We start from the raw sequence: 18,124 nt of genomic DNA on the forward strand, positions 1-18,124 counted from the left end.
GTATCTGAGGCAGCTGCGCCACTATAAAGCACATGTCTTGTGTCATACAATTTGAAAAAGGTGAGTGTACCTCTTTCTCCTTTATTCCGTTTTTACCAGATAAGACCCTATTTTGCGCCTTTGCTCCTTAGTGTTCTTTCACCTCTATGACGGAGCTCAGATTATGACGCTCTAGCTCCTATCCACATTCTTCACATGACATGAATTTCCTTCTTCTTCTTACACATCCTTATAAATGCTAAGACTCATCAGCTACAGTCCCTCTTGACGTGAATTTAATTTGCCTCAATTCGCTCATCTTTAGTGTTGCATAACTAAAACTAATCTTATTAAAGGCTTTAGCAACACAAAAAAATAAATATTTCAAGAGGATTAAGCAGCACAACACAGAACTTGAGAAAATTCAAATACTTTTGGAGATATTAATAATTTTGCTATTGTTTATTGATCGTATATTGCGGTGTCAATCAAGGATCACCCCTTTCTGCTGACTGCGGAGTTTAGGAAATTAGTTTATCTTTCCATGCTGAAAACAATTGCCTAAGAGCGTTTCGAAGATTAAGATTTGGCTTATGATGTAACTTAAGGTGTGAAAAGGGGGTCACTATATCTACTTGGTGGAACTGACTCCATGAAGGAGAGGATTGAGTCAAAGCTGTAAAAGCTTTTAATGCAAAGCAAATGTGCAATTAATTTGATTAAATGAAGATTAGTCGGGTATGGAAAGTAGAATTTACTCCCCTCCCTCTCCGATGACCAAATGGCACCTACCGGTATTCCTGTAGTAGACTCATAAGGAGAGATCATGGATGTGGTCCTGAAAGACAGCTCCTTTCAACAGGCCAACGCTTCCAGCAGTGTAAGGTCGTCCGATGAAGGAGAGACTGTGATTGGTATATACCTCCTGCTTCTGGGTAAGACAAGGGTGTAGATAGCAAAAATTCAGAAAATACGGAGAACCTTAACTTGGGGTCATATCATAGGGGTGAAAAATGTTCTCGTTTCTAAAACTAGAGGGATACATTTGTTTTTGCAAAAAGAAAAATGCGTCTCATTCATAAAACTATCACCTGGTTGCAATTGTATGTCCAATTGCTTCATACAACACTTGGCAATAAGCCTATACCAGTCATCCACCTTTGGCAACAATTCTCTCGCCTAAATGCATGTATTTTGGCTGAAAATAATTTTTGAAATTGAGTTTTGTTAAAAATGTTGCCCCATCTGCCTTTCATAGCCTCTGTGTTGCACTGACTGCTGTTGGCTACAGAATGAGTTAACTGAGAGGCCATCAGTGATCTCATTCCAACAATCCAATGTTTTTTCTTTTTATGGCCGCGGAAGGAAATAGAGTTCGTAAAAAATAAAATGGTGCATAATGTTTATTTAAACCAAATTTTAAAAAAAATATTTTTAACCCTAAATACATGCATTTAGTTTAGAAAAATGTCTCCAGAGGTGGACAACCCCTTTAACAATGAGGACAGCATGCAAGATATCATGGACTGGATTGTGGTGTTGTAGACTGATGCTGATCCATGCAAAATTACAATTTTACCATTTGCTGGGAAAAATGAATACACAACATATGAAGCCATACTCGCCTCCTTGCTAAGATGCAGTGTATGCCGCTCTGTGGTCTGCGTTTACATCGGCAGGAATTGGTCACCGTTCAACCTTGCAGCTGGCTTGATGGGAGCAATGACTGGCCGCCATTTTCAGGTGACTTGCACAGCATGCCATTGGTGATGTCACTGATAACATGTTGCGGAAGTCACCCAACCACGGCGGCCAACCACAGGTCCCAGCAGTGTAAATGCAGACCACGGACCAGCCTGCGCTGTATCCCGGTAGTTATCAGAAGGTGAATATCGCTTAGTTTGTTGTTTTTTAACTTACAAAGTCTACAATAAAATTTTCATTTTGCCCAGACAACCCCTTTAACACACACAAAAAAAAATATTTTTAAGCTTTACTCATGCATTTTTTTTTATTACAGAGCTGGAGTGGTGCTTTAAATGTAAGTTCACTGCCTATTGTCTTATACTCACCTGCCGCCATCATCATCTGTTTTCAGTGATGCTCAGTCAGTCTCCTGTGATTTGTGACCTGCCGGCAGCTCCAGTGTTTCATAAAGCGCAACGGAGGTCACAACTAAATACAAGTCTATGAGAGCCTCGTTCTGACATCATTCTGGCTCTCACAGAGTTGTACTGAGCGCTTGAGTGTAACTTCTGACCATTTGCCAGTCAGAAGTTCCGGGGACAAGATGGAACTTGGGGACCGGAGCGGCGTCAAAAAAGGTGAAAAAGCCAGAGGGAAATATAATGGTAGGGGTAGGGAACTTAGATTTTAAGGGAACCTGTCAAGAAATTTGGTGACTATAATACAACATTCCAGAATACTGTATATAAGAGTCCAGGCCACTGTGTATAAAGCAACAAACACCGTTATAATACTCACCTAGGGGTCGGTCCAGTCCGATGTGTGTTACTGATCTCCAATCCGGTGCCTCCTTTCTTCGGTCCAGCACCTCTTCTCTCCGGCGATCACCTTCCTCCTTCTTCTGAGGCCCGTGTGCAAGATACGTCAACATCATTCAAATAGGCCGGCATTGAGGTCCTACGCAGGCGCACTGTGATCTGACCTGCTCAGGGCAGATCATAGTATTGTAGTGCGCATATGCGGTCAGTCTTTAACCTTTCCTTACACCTGCGTATTACAGTAATTTGATCTGCCCTCAGAGAAGCCGATCAAAGTGCGCCTGCGCAGGACCTCAATATCGGCCTGTGTGGATGACGTAGATGCATCATCCATACTTGGCTGGGTAGAAAGACGACGGAGATCACAGCAGAGAGGGGGCGCCGGATCAGAGAGAGGAGGCACCAGATCGTAGAGAGGAGGCACCAGACCGTAGAGAGGAGTCACTTTACCGGAGAGAGGAGGCACCAGATCGGAGAGAGGAGGCACCAGGCCGAAGAGCAACAACGTCCATCGGACCGAACCGCCCCCTAGGTGGGTATTATAAAAGTGTTTTTTACGTTATACAGAGCGGCCTGGTCACCTATATACAGTATTCTAGAATGCTGGGTATAAGAGCTCAGTGGTGAAGGCCGTTGCTTGTAGTTACCAAATCAGGTGACAGGTTCCCTTTAAAGCTCCATTCCAGTTGTGAAAATACAAACAGAACACTGCTGTAAGGTAGAACATACCTGAAAAAAACAGTCTTTGAGCTGATCCTTCAATAAAGTTTTACGCTCTTAGAAAATATCATAAAGTCAATTTTGGATATAGAGGATGTTAAAATAGCTATAACTTTCTTACAATAAATGATGAATCTTCACAAATAGACATAAAGATGCTGCGTCTAGGATTAATTCTGCCTTCTGCAGGCTGGTTCTCGTGGCTGGGAAATGGAGCTGTAATCTGCATTCTGTGTAGGCGCAGGACATCTTTAGACTCCCAGGATCTACTGATGTTTAATCTCGCTGTATCTGATGCTGGAATCTCCATTTTCGGTTACTCTCGAGGAATTGTGGAGCTGTTTCATGGACTCAGAAAAGATGTGTTCTGGACATGCAATGTAAGGGGATGTGTATATGCTTTTGCGTATGAATTTACCAAATAGTTTCACTTATCCTGGCATATAATTCTCATTTCTTCAGTCCTGGTCAAACGTTTTGAGACTGGCACAAATTTTGATTTTCACCAAGTTTTCTGCTTCAGTTCATGTTTCAATGGTTACATCAAGTTTATGGAAAGACTCAATTTTTCCAGTGTTGACCCTTATATTTTTCAACACTTCTACAATTTTCCCTGGCTGCTGGAAATTGGCTTCTGTGCCAAATCCTCACAGAGAACAGCCCATTCTTGTCTACTCCATTATTGGAGCTTACCTGTCATGATTCTGAGTGCTCCTCTGCTGTCCTGCAGAGACCGTTCTGGGTCTCATCTTTTCCTCCAGTGAATTCATTGTTCCTAGTCTAGCCCTGTGTGGTGTGGGAGGAGTCTGTTCTTTGAAGCCTCGTTCTGGGATATGGCTTGCTTTATCCGGGAGCCAGTCCACCTGGAACGCCGCCAGGGATTGTCGTAAGTGACTGTCCTGATCTTGTCCTACTTTCTAGTTCCTCGCACCCTAATCCGTCACCTCCCGTACTACATCTTGACTCCCTGCCTCCCTGGCCTTTGGCTAGTTCCTGACCCCCGGCTCCACTCTCTCCCCTGCACCTGAATAGTTTTCTTGGCTACTGACCTCGGCTTGTATTCTGACCCCGGCTCTGCTCTCTGTCTGGTACTTTACGTGACTTCCTGGTTTACTGACTTCGGCTTGCACACCGACTTCGCCTTCTCTCTCTCCTTCTGTTACTGACGTGATCTCCTGGCTCCTGACCCCTGGCTTGTTCAACTTCCTGGAGATTTCCTCCACTAGGGTATCTAGCAACTCCTAATGGTCTAGCATCTCATTACTCCTAGGTGCTCGGCATCACATTATCATAATTTCTGTGGATTTACTTGTCCACCCATTTTTTGAGGATTGACCACAAGTTCTCAATGGGATAGAGACCTATGGAGTTTCCTGGAAAACTGGCCACAGAGCCAAAATGTAATAATTGTTTTGTTCACTGAAGCAGTTATTAGGGATGAGCAAGCATGCTCGCCACTGCTCGTTACTTGATCGAGCATCAGGGTTTAAAAATGCTCGATTCCCACTGACTTCCATCATACTCGGAAATAGAGTCGCGCCCGAGAACCCCGATGCTCAATCGAGTAACGAGCAGAGGCAAGCATGCTCGCTCATCAATATTACTTATCACTTTTACCTTCTGACATGGAGCATCATCATGATGGAAAAGGCATTGTTAATGATAAAAAAATGTCTTATTTATCAATCAAGGAAGCCAGAAACATCTGCTCTCATGGAATACATTATTCTCATATATGAGGAGACAGCTCAAAATCACCTTCAAGGATCAATAGGCAAGAGTGTCTACCTCTTCCAAAATTTCATCTACTTTTATAGTAATACATGCAAAGAAAGGAAAAAGCTACAAAAAGTCACACGTTGCATATTTTTGATATTTTCCAAGGCTACCAGATAAGGAATTTGGTTTTCCCTCAATCTATTTTAGAAAAGTACATTGCTTAGCTTTGCATAAATCACTTTAGACTTCTATTATTTGTTCAGAGAAGAAAAACATACATAAATCAGTAGATATAATAATGAATACAGACAATTAGAATTATTTAGAGTTTAAAAACTAATACGGTATGAGGCTACATTTCTTAAAACAGTTCATCACCAAATCGTTCCTTAATTGTTGGGAGAAGTTGCAGAACAGCCTGAAGGAGGCTTCATCAGAGCAAATAACTGTGCAGGAGGTACAAGGACTGGACTGCAGAGGACTGGGGTACCTTTATTTTCTCTGATGAAGCCCTCTTCAGACTGTGACCAGAAGGGACGGGGCCTCAGCCAACAGAAAAATAATGTTGCTTCTTGGTATCAGCTATGTTGGCTGAGGCCCTGCCCCTTCTGGTCACATGGGTATGACATCAGCACAGGTCCTTCTAGTCACTTAGTAAAATTATTCTATAATAGAATTAGCATAAATAACAGGAGGAGGACGGACAGGCAGGGGGCGGGAATCACTATAAATACCCACCCCAGCTATTAGCTGATCGGCAGCTGCTGCCAATCAATCATTTTACAAACTTTACTTGCCTGTGTTTCAAAAACTATACATCCGAGCTGACACCTAAAGGTATGTATAGAATCAGCATGATAGTGCCAGTATAGCACTGGCTTTAGGTTGTATAGGAAAATCCTGGTGATTGGTGCATGTTAAAAATTTCAGTTACCATTGTGGGAAGGATGTGAGTGTTTGTGGATGTCAGTGATAGTGTATATTTCCGTCTAGGTGAAAAGAATATAGTATTACTAGAAGATAAATCAAGTAAATGAACTTTGCTTCAATCTGCAATATGTCCTGATTATCTTTTTAACCTTATTAGGTGGATGGCTTTCTGATCCTCCTCTTTGGCCTGATAAGCATTAACACTCTTACTGCGATCAGCCTTCTTCGCTATCTGAAGGGATGCCGGCCCCATCAGGGTATAGTATTAATGCTGGAGGTGCAGGTGCCTCACTTACCTCATGTCTACCTAGATGTAAAATATTTGAAAGTTTTAATATTTTTATGAGAACATATTAGGGTTTTTTGAAGGTATTTGGAATCTGGAACATAGAAAGGGCTCTTTTGATACTGCTGGATGCATACATATATTAATTTATCAGAGCACCTTTTTTGCCTCTGGATGGTTAGAACAGATATACTGTATTTTTTGCTTTATAAGACGCACCTCAAATTTGGAGAAAAAAAAAGCTAAAAAAACCTATGGGGTCCGTTTTATAATCCGATGGTGTCTTACCAGGGAGCAGGTGCAGCAGTGGAGCAGGGGTCACAGGAGGCATGGGAGGTACTGGAGTACTGCGATGCTGCGAGTGGTACAGAAGGGGCCCCTAATATTCACTGCGGGTGCTGCTCTGTGCGGGGCTGGTGACGCGGCTCCGCTCTGTGTGGGGGGCAATGAGGCACCGGCCATTCTGAAGATGTAGGTTGTCGGAGGTGAGGGCTTCAAATAATGGCGGCCAGATTTGGCGATTGCGTAGATGAGAGCTTGAGCCAAGAGCTCCATCTGTGCACGCACTGACTCTAGGCGCCATTATTTGAAGCCCTAACCGCCAACCACTGACATCTTCAGAATGACCACCCACTGCACAGAGCAGCCCCGTGTAGAGAAGAGCAGCCCTGCACAGAGCAGAGCATCCCCACCCAGAGCAGAGAGGCCCCATGCAGAGCAGCCTCACACAGATCAGAGCCCTGCTGCACAGAGCCGAGCAGAGTCGCGCTGCCTGAGGCACAGAACAACGCCGCAAAGAGCAGCATCGGCAGCACGCTGCATACCATTACCCCTGCCTCCTTTGAGCCCTCTTTACCACTACCCAGTAAGCTACATTCGGATTTTAAGACGCACCCCTCATTTTCCTCACAAACGTTTGGGAGGAAAAGTGCATCTTATAATCCAAAAAATACGGCAATTGTTTTAGTTTTTTGGCTGTATAAGATAGTGCTGTCCGGCAACCTATTTGAAGCCAGAGATGTCCAGTAAAAAAAAATGCAGAATTCATTGTAATATGGTAGCCTATGGGTGATGGATGCTACCAAATGGCATCAACTAAAAGGCACCCATTAACACTAATTCAACATTAGCTCTTTACCTTACCTCATTTAACATTTTTTTTAAAGCAGCACTCTAGCATTTTGTTTTCAGGTCTGGAGTGGTGCTTTAAATCTAAGTCCCCTGCCCCAGGTCTTACACTTAAGCGGGCTTTACACACTGCGATATCGGTACCGATATCGCTAGTGTGGGTACCCGCCCCTATCTGTTGTGCGACACGGGCAAATCACTGCCCATGGCGCACAACATCGCCCAGACCCGTCACACATACTTACCAGTCCGGCGACGTCGCTGTGACCGGCGAAACGCCTCCTTTCTAAGGGGGTGGTCCGTGTGGCGTCACAGCGACGTCACAGCAGCGTCACTGAACCGCCGCCCAATAGCAGCAAAGGGGCGGAGATGAGCGGGACGTAACATCCCGCCCACCTCCTTCCTTCCGCATTGTGGCCGGGAGGCAGGTTGGGAGCTTCCTCGTTCCTGCGGCGTCACACGGAGCGATGTGTGCTGCCGCAGGAACGAGGAACAACTTCGTTACTGCTGCAGTAACGATATTTGAGAATGGATCCCCATGTCACCGATGACCGATTTTGCACGTTTTTGCAACGATGCAAAATCGCTCATCGGTGTCACACGCAACGGGATCGCTAATGCGGCCGGATGTGCGTCACCAATTCCGTGACCCCAACGAGTTCGCATTAGCGATGTCGTAGCGTGTAAAGCCCCCTTTACCCTTGGGCATCTTCACTTTTTTTTTTTCGTTTATCTGTTTATTTCAAAGTTGCTTTGTTAATATAACAAAGCGCTTTATCAGCGCATAAGCATAAAGCAACATTTAGAACAGCATTACTATATCAAACAGTAGAGATGCGCGATTGGTCAAATATTCGGGTTCGGAGTCTTCGTGCCGATAAATTTCTATTATTTGTGTATTGTAACAAACAACAGACCTAATGCAAGTGAATGGGAATAATTTTCTGGAGGACTTTGGAAGTAGGTCTGGGAGGACTGTAAAAATGCTGCAATGGATGGAAAAGTGCCGAAACAGAATGGGAACAGAATAGGGAAGATGCCTGGATGCATTTCTGACTCACAGTTGGTTTCTGGGAATAATGTTGTCACAGTATTACTGGGATTAATGCAGGAGAATTATACTTACAGTTCCCCGCAGCTGTCACACTGCTTCCTGGTCTGATCATTCATGAATGTACACTGCTTCCCCCGCACACCCTCTGTAACAGTGCCTGTCATAGGTTCCAGTCCTGCTTCACCCACCCTCTGTGCCTTGATTGTGATTGGTTGCCCTCACACTAGCTGTCTGGGTCCCCGAAGTGGAGTTTAAAAATAAATAAATAATTGGAAAAAATAGCATTGGATCCACCATATTTTCATACCTAGCGCAGCTAAATCAGATCAATACAGGCTACAGCCCCCAACATTGTGCATTACCTTGGCTGTGTATCAAAATACGAGGGACACTGTGATTTTTTTCTAATTATTTAAATAAGCAACTTAAAATACCTAGCCAAGATAAAATGGACAGCTGGGGGCTGGTATTCTCAGGCTAGGCAGGCCCAAGTTCAATTTTATTGGATCCTACCCAGCCAAAAATTAGCAGCCCACAGTCACCACAAAATTGGCACCTCTATTAGGTGCACTAATTCTGTCACTTTACCTTGCTCATCCAGATTGGCCTGGTGCAGTGACAATCAGGGTAATATAAGGAGTTAATTACAGCTGTGAATTGTCAAAAATTCATAGCTGTGATTAAGCCCGAGCTTAGTAATGGTCTATGACATTGGCAGGAAGAACAAGCAAAACCCAACCCACCTATTAGATACTCTGTTGCACTTCTCATCAAATAACAGTGCATTTCATGAATTTTACTTGCCTATATTTCAGAAAATATACATCCGATCTCACAACTAAAGGTATGTATAGAATCAGCATGGTAGTGCCAGTATAGCACTGGCTTTAGGTTATATAGGACAATCCTGGTGGTTGGTCCTCTTTAAATCATTAAATCACCACTCCAGGGGTGAAATTTAAAAAAAAATTAAAAAAAAAATGCTGTAATGGTGCTTTATGTGATGAACCTGTTACACTAATGGCCTAGTATGCCTTCATTAATTGTATTCAAATGAGTTTTCCATTGGGAAAAATCCTCCCAAAAGGAAACCCCAGACACAAACTGCACTATAAAAGGAGCAAACAAAAAACGTTGTCCTGATTGAGAGTCCATGTTTAATATTTCTATTTCTTAGCTCACAGGGTGAATAAAGACTACATTTCCATGGTCATTCTGATCATCTGGATCTCTGCTATCATCTGGTCTGGATCCCCAGTTTTGGGCTGGGGCAGCTTTATAGGTATCTCAATAAAACGAAAAATAGATTTTGGCACTGTATTAGCTAGTTGAAATAAAGTGAATTGCTAGATATAGACAAGACACACATATGTATAATAGAAAAATTAGGCCTGATGACCATTTACTGGGTACTAAGTGGGGCAGAAGACGCCTCCGAGGGGCACAGATTTTGTATCTGAATGCCCTGCACCGTAATGTTGATCAAATAAGTAAGAATGCTTTAAAAAATAGAAGTGTTAATAGTTTATTTTTATACAGAAGATACATATGAATCTGTGACGCCCTGGCACAGCCAGGTTGTCACATAAAGAGTTAATCCTCCTTGGTAATCTGATCTCACACCGGTGCAGCATGACAAAGCGCAGCCCCCAGTGTAAGGGAAAAGCAGAGGGGAGGGGCTGGTGCAGAGAGTGTGGAGAGGTCAGAGAGAACAGAGGTCTGGAGTTCAGCTCCCGGCTGGGAGTGAAGCGTTCTCCAAGAGGGCCGGGGCAGGCCGTAGTGAGGAAGGGGCCAGAACAGGTAGCCGGAGCTGGGCGGTGGCCCCTCGGTACCTGGGTACCCGGATCACTACAGGGGAGTAGATTCCCCGTCCCCGGCTGAGGAGAAAGTGGAAGAGAGAGGAGAGAAAGGCACTTGGCTGCAGGGAAGAACAACAAGGGCTGCTGCACCGTGTGTGGGACTCTAACACCCCCGTACCAAGGGCTGCGGACACCGGCAATTCTTAGTTCACCAGTGACTCCGTGTGACTTTCTTGTGAGTACACCCGTGCCCTCGGGCATCGCACTGCAGCACTGCGCCCTGCTCCCTGCTTACCCCATCACCGGGCCCCGGGACTACCAACCCCCTACCCACGGAGGGGAGAAATAACATCTAGCTGCTCCATACCATCCCCGGGACCCCCACACTGAGCAGCGGTGGTGCCATCACCACAACCGTGGGTGGCGTCACGAACTATAACAATTCCCCTTACTAAATCCCCTTTTACTGTGGAGCCTGGGATCACAGACCGGGTCACGCCATCGTGATACCCACAGAAGTGACTCTGTGGCCCGGATCTGAGTACCCCTGGTCCCTGGGCGAAACATTTGGCGTCACGAACAGGATCGAACCCATCCAGTTACCTGGAGGAAGTGCGCCTTATTCTGGACTGTCAGCGGTGATCCGCTGCAAAAATCTTAAAGTCACCATCTTTGCCGCCATTTTGGGCGCGAAAATCTCCCGCCCAGCACCTTCTTCCCCAAGCGTTGGGCGCGAAAAAGAGGCTCCGCCCCCCCCGAGAACGCGGGCGGAAGTGAAGCTCCGGAGGACCGGAAGCGAAAGGGAAACTTTAAAAGTTGCTGGAAGGACTGCTCCCGAGTACCAAGGGGAGCAGAAAGAAGGAACTGCAGCTTATGTAACAAAGACTGTGGAAGCAGGGACGCCAGGACTCTGCCAGCATTTGGTTCCTGGAAGAGGCCGCCGCAGCGATGCACCGAGCCGTTACCCCTGTTACCGGTAGCGGAGCCCGCAGCGCCTGTTGGGGAGGACCCAGACCTGGGGTCCCCAGGCCTCACCTTTGTCACCACCCTGCCACCGGCCCCGGCAGTCCGCCCGGCCGCGATGGAGATGACGTCGGCTCCGGCAGTCCGCCCGGCCGCAACGGCAGCGAAGTACCGGTCCCGTTGACCAACCTGGAACCGTTTCTGGACTGGGGTCAAGGGGTGCTGCCTGGGTTTTAGGGGCAGCACCAAGGCTAGGTTGTTTGGGTGGGTGACTAAAGGACCCGTTACACAGTTATTATTAAAAGTGTTTGACTGTTATTGCAACGTTAAAGTAATGTGCATCCCGTTGTGGGAGGATTGAACATGCTTGTGTTTGATGTTTTATCTTTTCCAGTTTAATAAAATGTCGGTGCCTAGCCGGCCCGAGGACGGGCCGTGTTTTACCAAGGGGGTGTGTGACGCCCTGGCACAGCCAGGTTGTCACATAAAGAGTTAATCCTCCTTGGTAATCTGATCTCACACCGGTGCAGCATGACAAAGCACAGCCCCCAGTGTAAGGGAAAAGCAGAGGGGAGGGGCTGGTGCAGAGAGTGTGGAGAGGTCAGAGAGAACAGAGGTCTGGAGTTCAGCTCCCGGCTGGGAGTGAAGCGTTCTCCAAGAGGGCCGGGGCAGGCCGTAGTGAGGAAGGGGCCAGAACAGGTAGCCGGAGCTGGGCGGTGGCCCCTCGGTACCTGGGTACCCGGATCACTACAGGGGAGTAGATTCCCCGTCCCCGGCTGAGGAGAAAGTGGAAGAGAGAGGAGAGAAAGGCACTTGGCTGCAGGGAAGAACAACAAGGGCTGCTGCACCGTGTGTGGGACTCTAACACCCCCGTACCAAGGGCTGCGGACACCGGCAATTCTTAGTTCACCAGTGACTCCGTGTGACTTTCTTGTGAGTACACCCGTGCCCTCGGGCATCGCACTGCAGCACTGCGCCCTGCTCCCTGCTTACCCCATCACCGGGCCCCGGGACTACCAACCCCCTACCCACGGAGGGGAGAAATAACATCTAGCTGCTCCATACCATCCCCGGGACCCCCACACTGAGCAGCGGTGGTGCCATCACCACAACCGTGGGTGGCGTCACGAACTATAACAATTCCCCTTACTAAATCCCCTTTTACTGTGGAGCCTGGGATCACAGACCGGGTCACGCCATCGTGATACCCACAGAAGTGACTCTGTGGCCCGGATCTGAGTACCCCTGGTCCCCGGGCGAAACAAATCAAAGCAATATTTGGTGTCAACTCATGTTGTCTTCAAAAGAGCATCCCAAGTAATTGCAGTTACGCAAAGTTTTTTTTAAAGTTTTCAACATCTTGGAGGCTCTGTGGGGCCTGATCATCACTTCCAGGACTAACATATCCGAGGTCTTGAAACTCTAAAATCATAAAGAGTCACTTTACATATCAGAGGACACAACATAACCATAAAGATGTAAACATCTAGCATCAATCATTCTTAGTCTATTTTCTTTTAAAACTATTCCTACAGAAAGCAAGTATGGAACCTGTGAAATAGATTGGTCTCTTGCTACAAGTTCCCCACCATACAAGGTTTATGTCATCGGTGTCTTCCTTTCGGGCTTCTTCATTCCAGTAATTGTAATGATCTTCTGCTATGTGTCAATCATCAGGGCTGTTCACCAAAGCCACAAATGTTCACGTGGTGCGGACATCAGTCGACGACAAATCGTGATGGAAAGAGACATAACAAGGGTAATAACGAAATACACTGTCTATACATTTAACGCTGATCAAATATTGACAGCATATAAAGACTTCGAATAATACTAATACGAGTATATTGCCACACTTTGCCAATAATTGTGTAATTACAAAATCATACTTGTACATACATATATAAATCTATGTATACACACAAATTAAAATAAGCATCTGTATATACATGTAAGGAGATGCAGAAGTCAGGGCAAGTAAATATCGCCATCTGCTGGCTGAACCTAATAAGAACAGTAGAAGAGTGGAGAGAAGGCCAGTAGGAGGAACCGAGAAGCAAAGTCCTTGTTCCCCCAAGGGTAGAGAAGAAGGGGGATGCCAGGTCAGGTGACAGTTGTGGCACAGATGCTAAATAGTGTTGAGCGAGTAGTTGACTATTCGTACTTGCTATGCATTAGTGAGTACTGTGCGCTACTCGCATATTCGTTACGAGTAGCGGGCATAATGCAATTCAATGGGAAATATTTGCAAAGTAGCGAATAACCCAAAAGCCGTACTATTTGCTACTTGCACGAAAAGTACTGCTTTCAGGTTACTCACTACTTAGCAAGTATTTCCCATTGACTTACATTGCGTCCGCTATTCGTAAAGTACATGCGAGTGGTGGACAGTACTCGCTAACAGCATAGCGAGTACGAATAGTCAACTACTCGCTCAACACAAATGCTAATATAAAAGGCCTGGCGGGACCAAAAGGAAGGTCATAGACAGGTCCGAGTGCAGTCAGATCCCGGGGAAGACCTCAGTTTCAGTTACTGCAGTTCCACCGGAGCCAAGAGAAGGGAACATTGTGACCTGATTTGAAGGGAACAATATGATCTGATCTGAAAGGAACATCATGACCAGATTCCGAAAGGAACATCATAACCTGGGCTGATGGAAATACCAAACAGCAAAGATAAAGCAAAGACTACTGAAGAGGTGCCATCTTAATGAGCCATTGCTCTTAAACAGACATACGATACCACTAAGGGACTGGGGCTACGCTTCAGAGAACAAAGGCAGCGACCATCCCAAACTTGTGAAGCTACTCATCAAGTAAGACTTGGGCCTAGTGGTAGGAGTCACTAAACCCTGTTCGAGTGTGTGTAATGCTTAACGGAGTTAAAGTGATGGACTGACGATACTGGCGAACACAAGACAGACGGTGATGTACCTTAAGCTGGTGTCACACTAAGCGACAGCGACAACGACGTCGCTGTTACGTCACCATTTTCGGTGACGTAACAGCGACCTTGTAAGTCGCTGTTATGATCGCTGCTTAGCTGTCAAACAGCAGAAGCAGCGATCATAACGTCGCTGTGCTACATGTGCAGAGAGCAGGGAGCCGCGCTTAGCGCTGGCTCCTTGCTCTCCTAGGTACAGTACACATCGGGTTAATTAACCCGATGTGTACTGCAGCTACATGTCACAGTGCAGAGAGCAAGGAGCCGCGCGCACTGCTTAGCGCTGGCTCCTTGCTCTCCTTGCTACAGTACACATCGGGTTAATTACCCGATGTGTACTGCAGCCACATGTCACAGTGCAGGAGCCGGCACTGGCAGCAAGAGCGGAGGCTGGTAACCAGCGTAAACATCGGGTAACCAGGGAAAGGTCTTCCCTTGGTTACCCGATGTTTACGCTGGTTACAGCTTACCGCAGCTGCCAGTGCCGGCTCCTGATCGCTTCATTTCGTCGCTCTCTCGCTGTCACACACAGCGATGTGTGTGTCACAGCGGGAGAGTGACGACCAAAAAATGAAGCTGGACATTCAGCAACGACCGGCGACCTCACAGCAGGGGCCAGGTCGTTGCTGGATGTCACACACAGCGACAGCGACGGGACGTCGCTGCAACGTCACAGAAAATGGTGACGTAGCAGCGACGTCGTTGTCGTCGTCGTTATGTGTGACACCAGCTTTAGTTAAACCATTAGGTTTGAGAAATATTTGAATGATAGCATGCTAGTGAAACTTAACATTCAGGGAGTTGTAAATAGTAAATGTACAATATGTTACTTTGCAATTCAATTCCATCAGTTTTATTCCAGAGCTTGAACAATTCCATCATTTCACTATTATTCTACTGTCAGTTTTATTTTGTGATAGGGTGTTTTAGGCACCACATTCAACTGTAGTAGCTAAATAAATCCTTGTTTAAATTACCACTGAGTCACCTTTCTTGGTGCTGTTGCTTCCCCATAATCTGTTTACACTCAGACCCAAAAAAGGCTGATATACAGTATATACATTTAAATAGAAAAACACAATCAGGCATGGAAATATCCCCACATATACACACACATATGTTTACACACACACACACACAGATACACACATACGGAGACACACACACACACATACAGACGCACATACATACATTCATACACAATAGTCACAGGAAACAGGGGAGTGAGAAGGTAAAGATACTAACTCCGTTGTTTTCCACCAGGTGGCGCTATAGGTGGTTTCATTGCGTAGCGCATGGCTACTTTACTATACCTAGACACCACTTCTATGCCTATAGCTGCCGCCGTTCTCAAATTAATGTCGGTCGACAGGATATGGGTGGACACACTGTATATGAGTGATTGATTGTCTTTTTCCCTTCAAACTAACCTACATTTTGTATTCCTTCTACTTCATAGGTGTCGTTTGTTATCTGCACTGCATTTGTGCTAGCATGGTCTCCATATGCGGTACTATCTATGTGGTCAGCTTGTGGTTTTCAAGTACCACTCCTTACTACACTTGTAGCCACACTCTTTGCCAAGTCTGCAAGTTTCTATAATCCGATTATATACTTGGGTCTTAGTCCAAAGTTTCGACATGAGCTCCGTGCCTTGCTTTACTGCACACAAGAAAAGAAAGATCTGCCTATAGATTCTGAAGAACCAGAAAAACACTATGAAGTCAATATGAGACCGCCAAATGACTGCAGTCATAGCAGTAACGGGACAGAAAATACCATGATGACTAGTAGTTCTTCATCACATCAGTTGGATATTACAGTTATCAGTAAATGAAAAAATATTAAAAAAATGTTTTCAAGGGGTAAGGCATGTGATGTCATATTGATAGAGTATGACATCGTGTTATGTTTAATAGGAGACTTTTGAGGCTCCCACTAATCGTAAGAATTAAACATTATCTCTCACCAGGTCAAACCTATCCAGTTTCTGCTCTTATTTTATTATCACTCCTCCTGTGATATGCCATTTTTTTTTAAAGGGAACCAACCAGCAGGATTTTCATGTATAAAGTAAAGCCAGTGCTATACTGGCGCTAGGATGTCGAATGTCACCATACCTTTTGTTCTGAGATTGGATATTTTAGTTTAGAAATATTTGTAAGTAAAGTTCCAGCAATGCACTCCTATTTGATTGACAGGTGCAACAAGAAGGGAATATGTGGGTCGGGTCTTACTATCTATCTCTGCCCCTGTCTGCCTGCCTGGTCTTCCTCCTCCTGTTGCTATCATAGACGTTACTTCTGGCAAAAGCAGACAGACAGGGGAGAGAATAGACAGCAAGACCCGAAACACATATTCCCTTCCTGTTGCATCTGTCAATCAAATAGCAGTGCATTACTGGAACTTTACTTGCACATATTTCTAAACTAAAACATCCAATCTCAGAATAAAAGTTATGCTTCCATCCAACATGCTAGCCCCAGTATAGCACTGGCTTCACTTTATATATGAAAATCCTGCTGGTTGGTTCTCTTTAAATCCCCTTTTTTATTTAGTGCTAATTTTTATGCTGACATGATGAGCAGCAATGAAGCATTAAATGACTCTAAATAGATAGTCTGTCTATGGATGAGCTTGTTTTTCCTGCATGATAGCTGCTATTTGACACTGCTGTTTGTTAAAGTGGTCGTCTACGACGTTTTCATTGATGGCCTATCCTAAGGATAAGCCATCAATATCTGATATGGTCTTTGTTACGTCACCACCGGAGTCCACTCCAGTGACTTCTGCTCCGATCACCAGGCGACGCCGTGTTCCTGCCGTGGATGGTGCTGGTGATGGGAGAGGAGTCGATGCCAGCGGCACCGGTGGGTGCAGGCTCAGATCATCCACTGGGCTGGGTTATCTTGGGATCTGCAGTACCACTGGCTCACTGTGGGTGGCGTGTGTCTTCCAGCTGAAGTTGCCAGCGTTCAGCTACAGCCAATGGGAAGACACCACACCCTTCTTAGTTCCCCTCTTGTCTGCTGACTTCTGCCAGAGATAGTTCTTATTTCCTGGCTCCTGATCCGCCCTATTCTTTTTTGTGATTCCTGTGTGCTGACTTCTGCGTGTTTTCTGACTACCCTTCTGCCTGCTGTTTTTGTACCTCGCTGCCCGATCCGGATTTGACCACTGCTACGTTTTCTGATTACGTCCATGCCTGCCGATTCTGCCCTGTTTTGCTATTCCTGGTTTGACCCTGCCTGATGACTACTCTCATCGGACTGCTGCCTTCCACAGGTAGTGATCTCCAGGTCCCTGTGTAATTCCAAATCCCTGTATAGGGGCTAAAGGGTTTCAGGGTTCTGGGGGTCCTGCTTGGTGAGTGGCTTCCCTCTAGCCTGTCCATTACATCACATCTGAGTCTGTTGATCCAGGCAGGCGTTTCAATCTTTCAACAAACCTAATGCTTCTCATCTAAACCAAAAAGCTGTATTTTGGTCTCCTGCGTCCACAAAACATTGTTCCATTACTCTTCTGACTTGTCCAGGTGATATTTAGTAACATGCAGATGGACAGAAATGTTCTTTTTGGAGATCGATGACTTTATCCTTGCCATGCTCACCATTGTTGTTCAGTGTCCTAATGGTGAACTCATGATCATTATCATTAGCTAATGTGATGGAGGCCTTTAGTTAGTTAGAAGTTATGTTTGTAACATTGTGAAATATTATACGCCTTGCTCCTAGAATCATCTATGTTGGTCGAAAACCCCTGGGGAGGGTCATAAAGGACTTGAATTTTCACCCTTTTCACATATTTTGCCTTCTGTGAATTGGTGGAGTCCAAACTCTGTAGATTTAAGGTCCATTTACATTGACCAACCAGGGGCATGATATGACTGTAAAAAGTCTATATATATTGAATAATTCACAACACATATAGCTGTATATATATTTTTGCAGATATAAACTCTTGAAGTCTATCTTTCCTGTGCCTCATCGCGTTCTTACTTAAAAAAAAAAATAAATCATATATTGTTTAACTGACTGCCGATCGGTAAACTTTTACCAATTGACAGTCATTTGAATGCCTGTTTACGCAAGAAAAC

General features: G+C 45.3%; 1 protein-coding gene across 1 annotated transcript; it reads left to right on the top strand.

Annotated features, from left to right (window-relative positions):
* Positions 1-805: 805 nt before the first annotated feature.
* On the top strand, positions 806-15,865 carry LOC142258108 (visual pigment-like receptor peropsin). Its single transcript, XM_075330574.1, has 6 exons — positions 806-914; positions 3,393-3,583; positions 6,010-6,109; positions 9,498-9,602; positions 12,618-12,841; positions 15,488-15,865. The coding sequence occupies exons 1-6, from the start codon at positions 806-808 to the stop codon at positions 15,863-15,865; spliced, it is 1,107 nt and encodes a 368-aa protein (XP_075186689.1).
* The last annotated feature ends 2,259 nt before the right edge of the window (positions 15,866-18,124 follow it).

Source organism: Anomaloglossus baeobatrachus, chromosome 12 (genome assembly GCF_048569485.1).
Source record: "Anomaloglossus baeobatrachus isolate aAnoBae1 chromosome 12, aAnoBae1.hap1, whole genome shotgun sequence".
NCBI lineage: Eukaryota > Metazoa > Chordata > Amphibia > Anura > Aromobatidae > Anomaloglossus > Anomaloglossus baeobatrachus.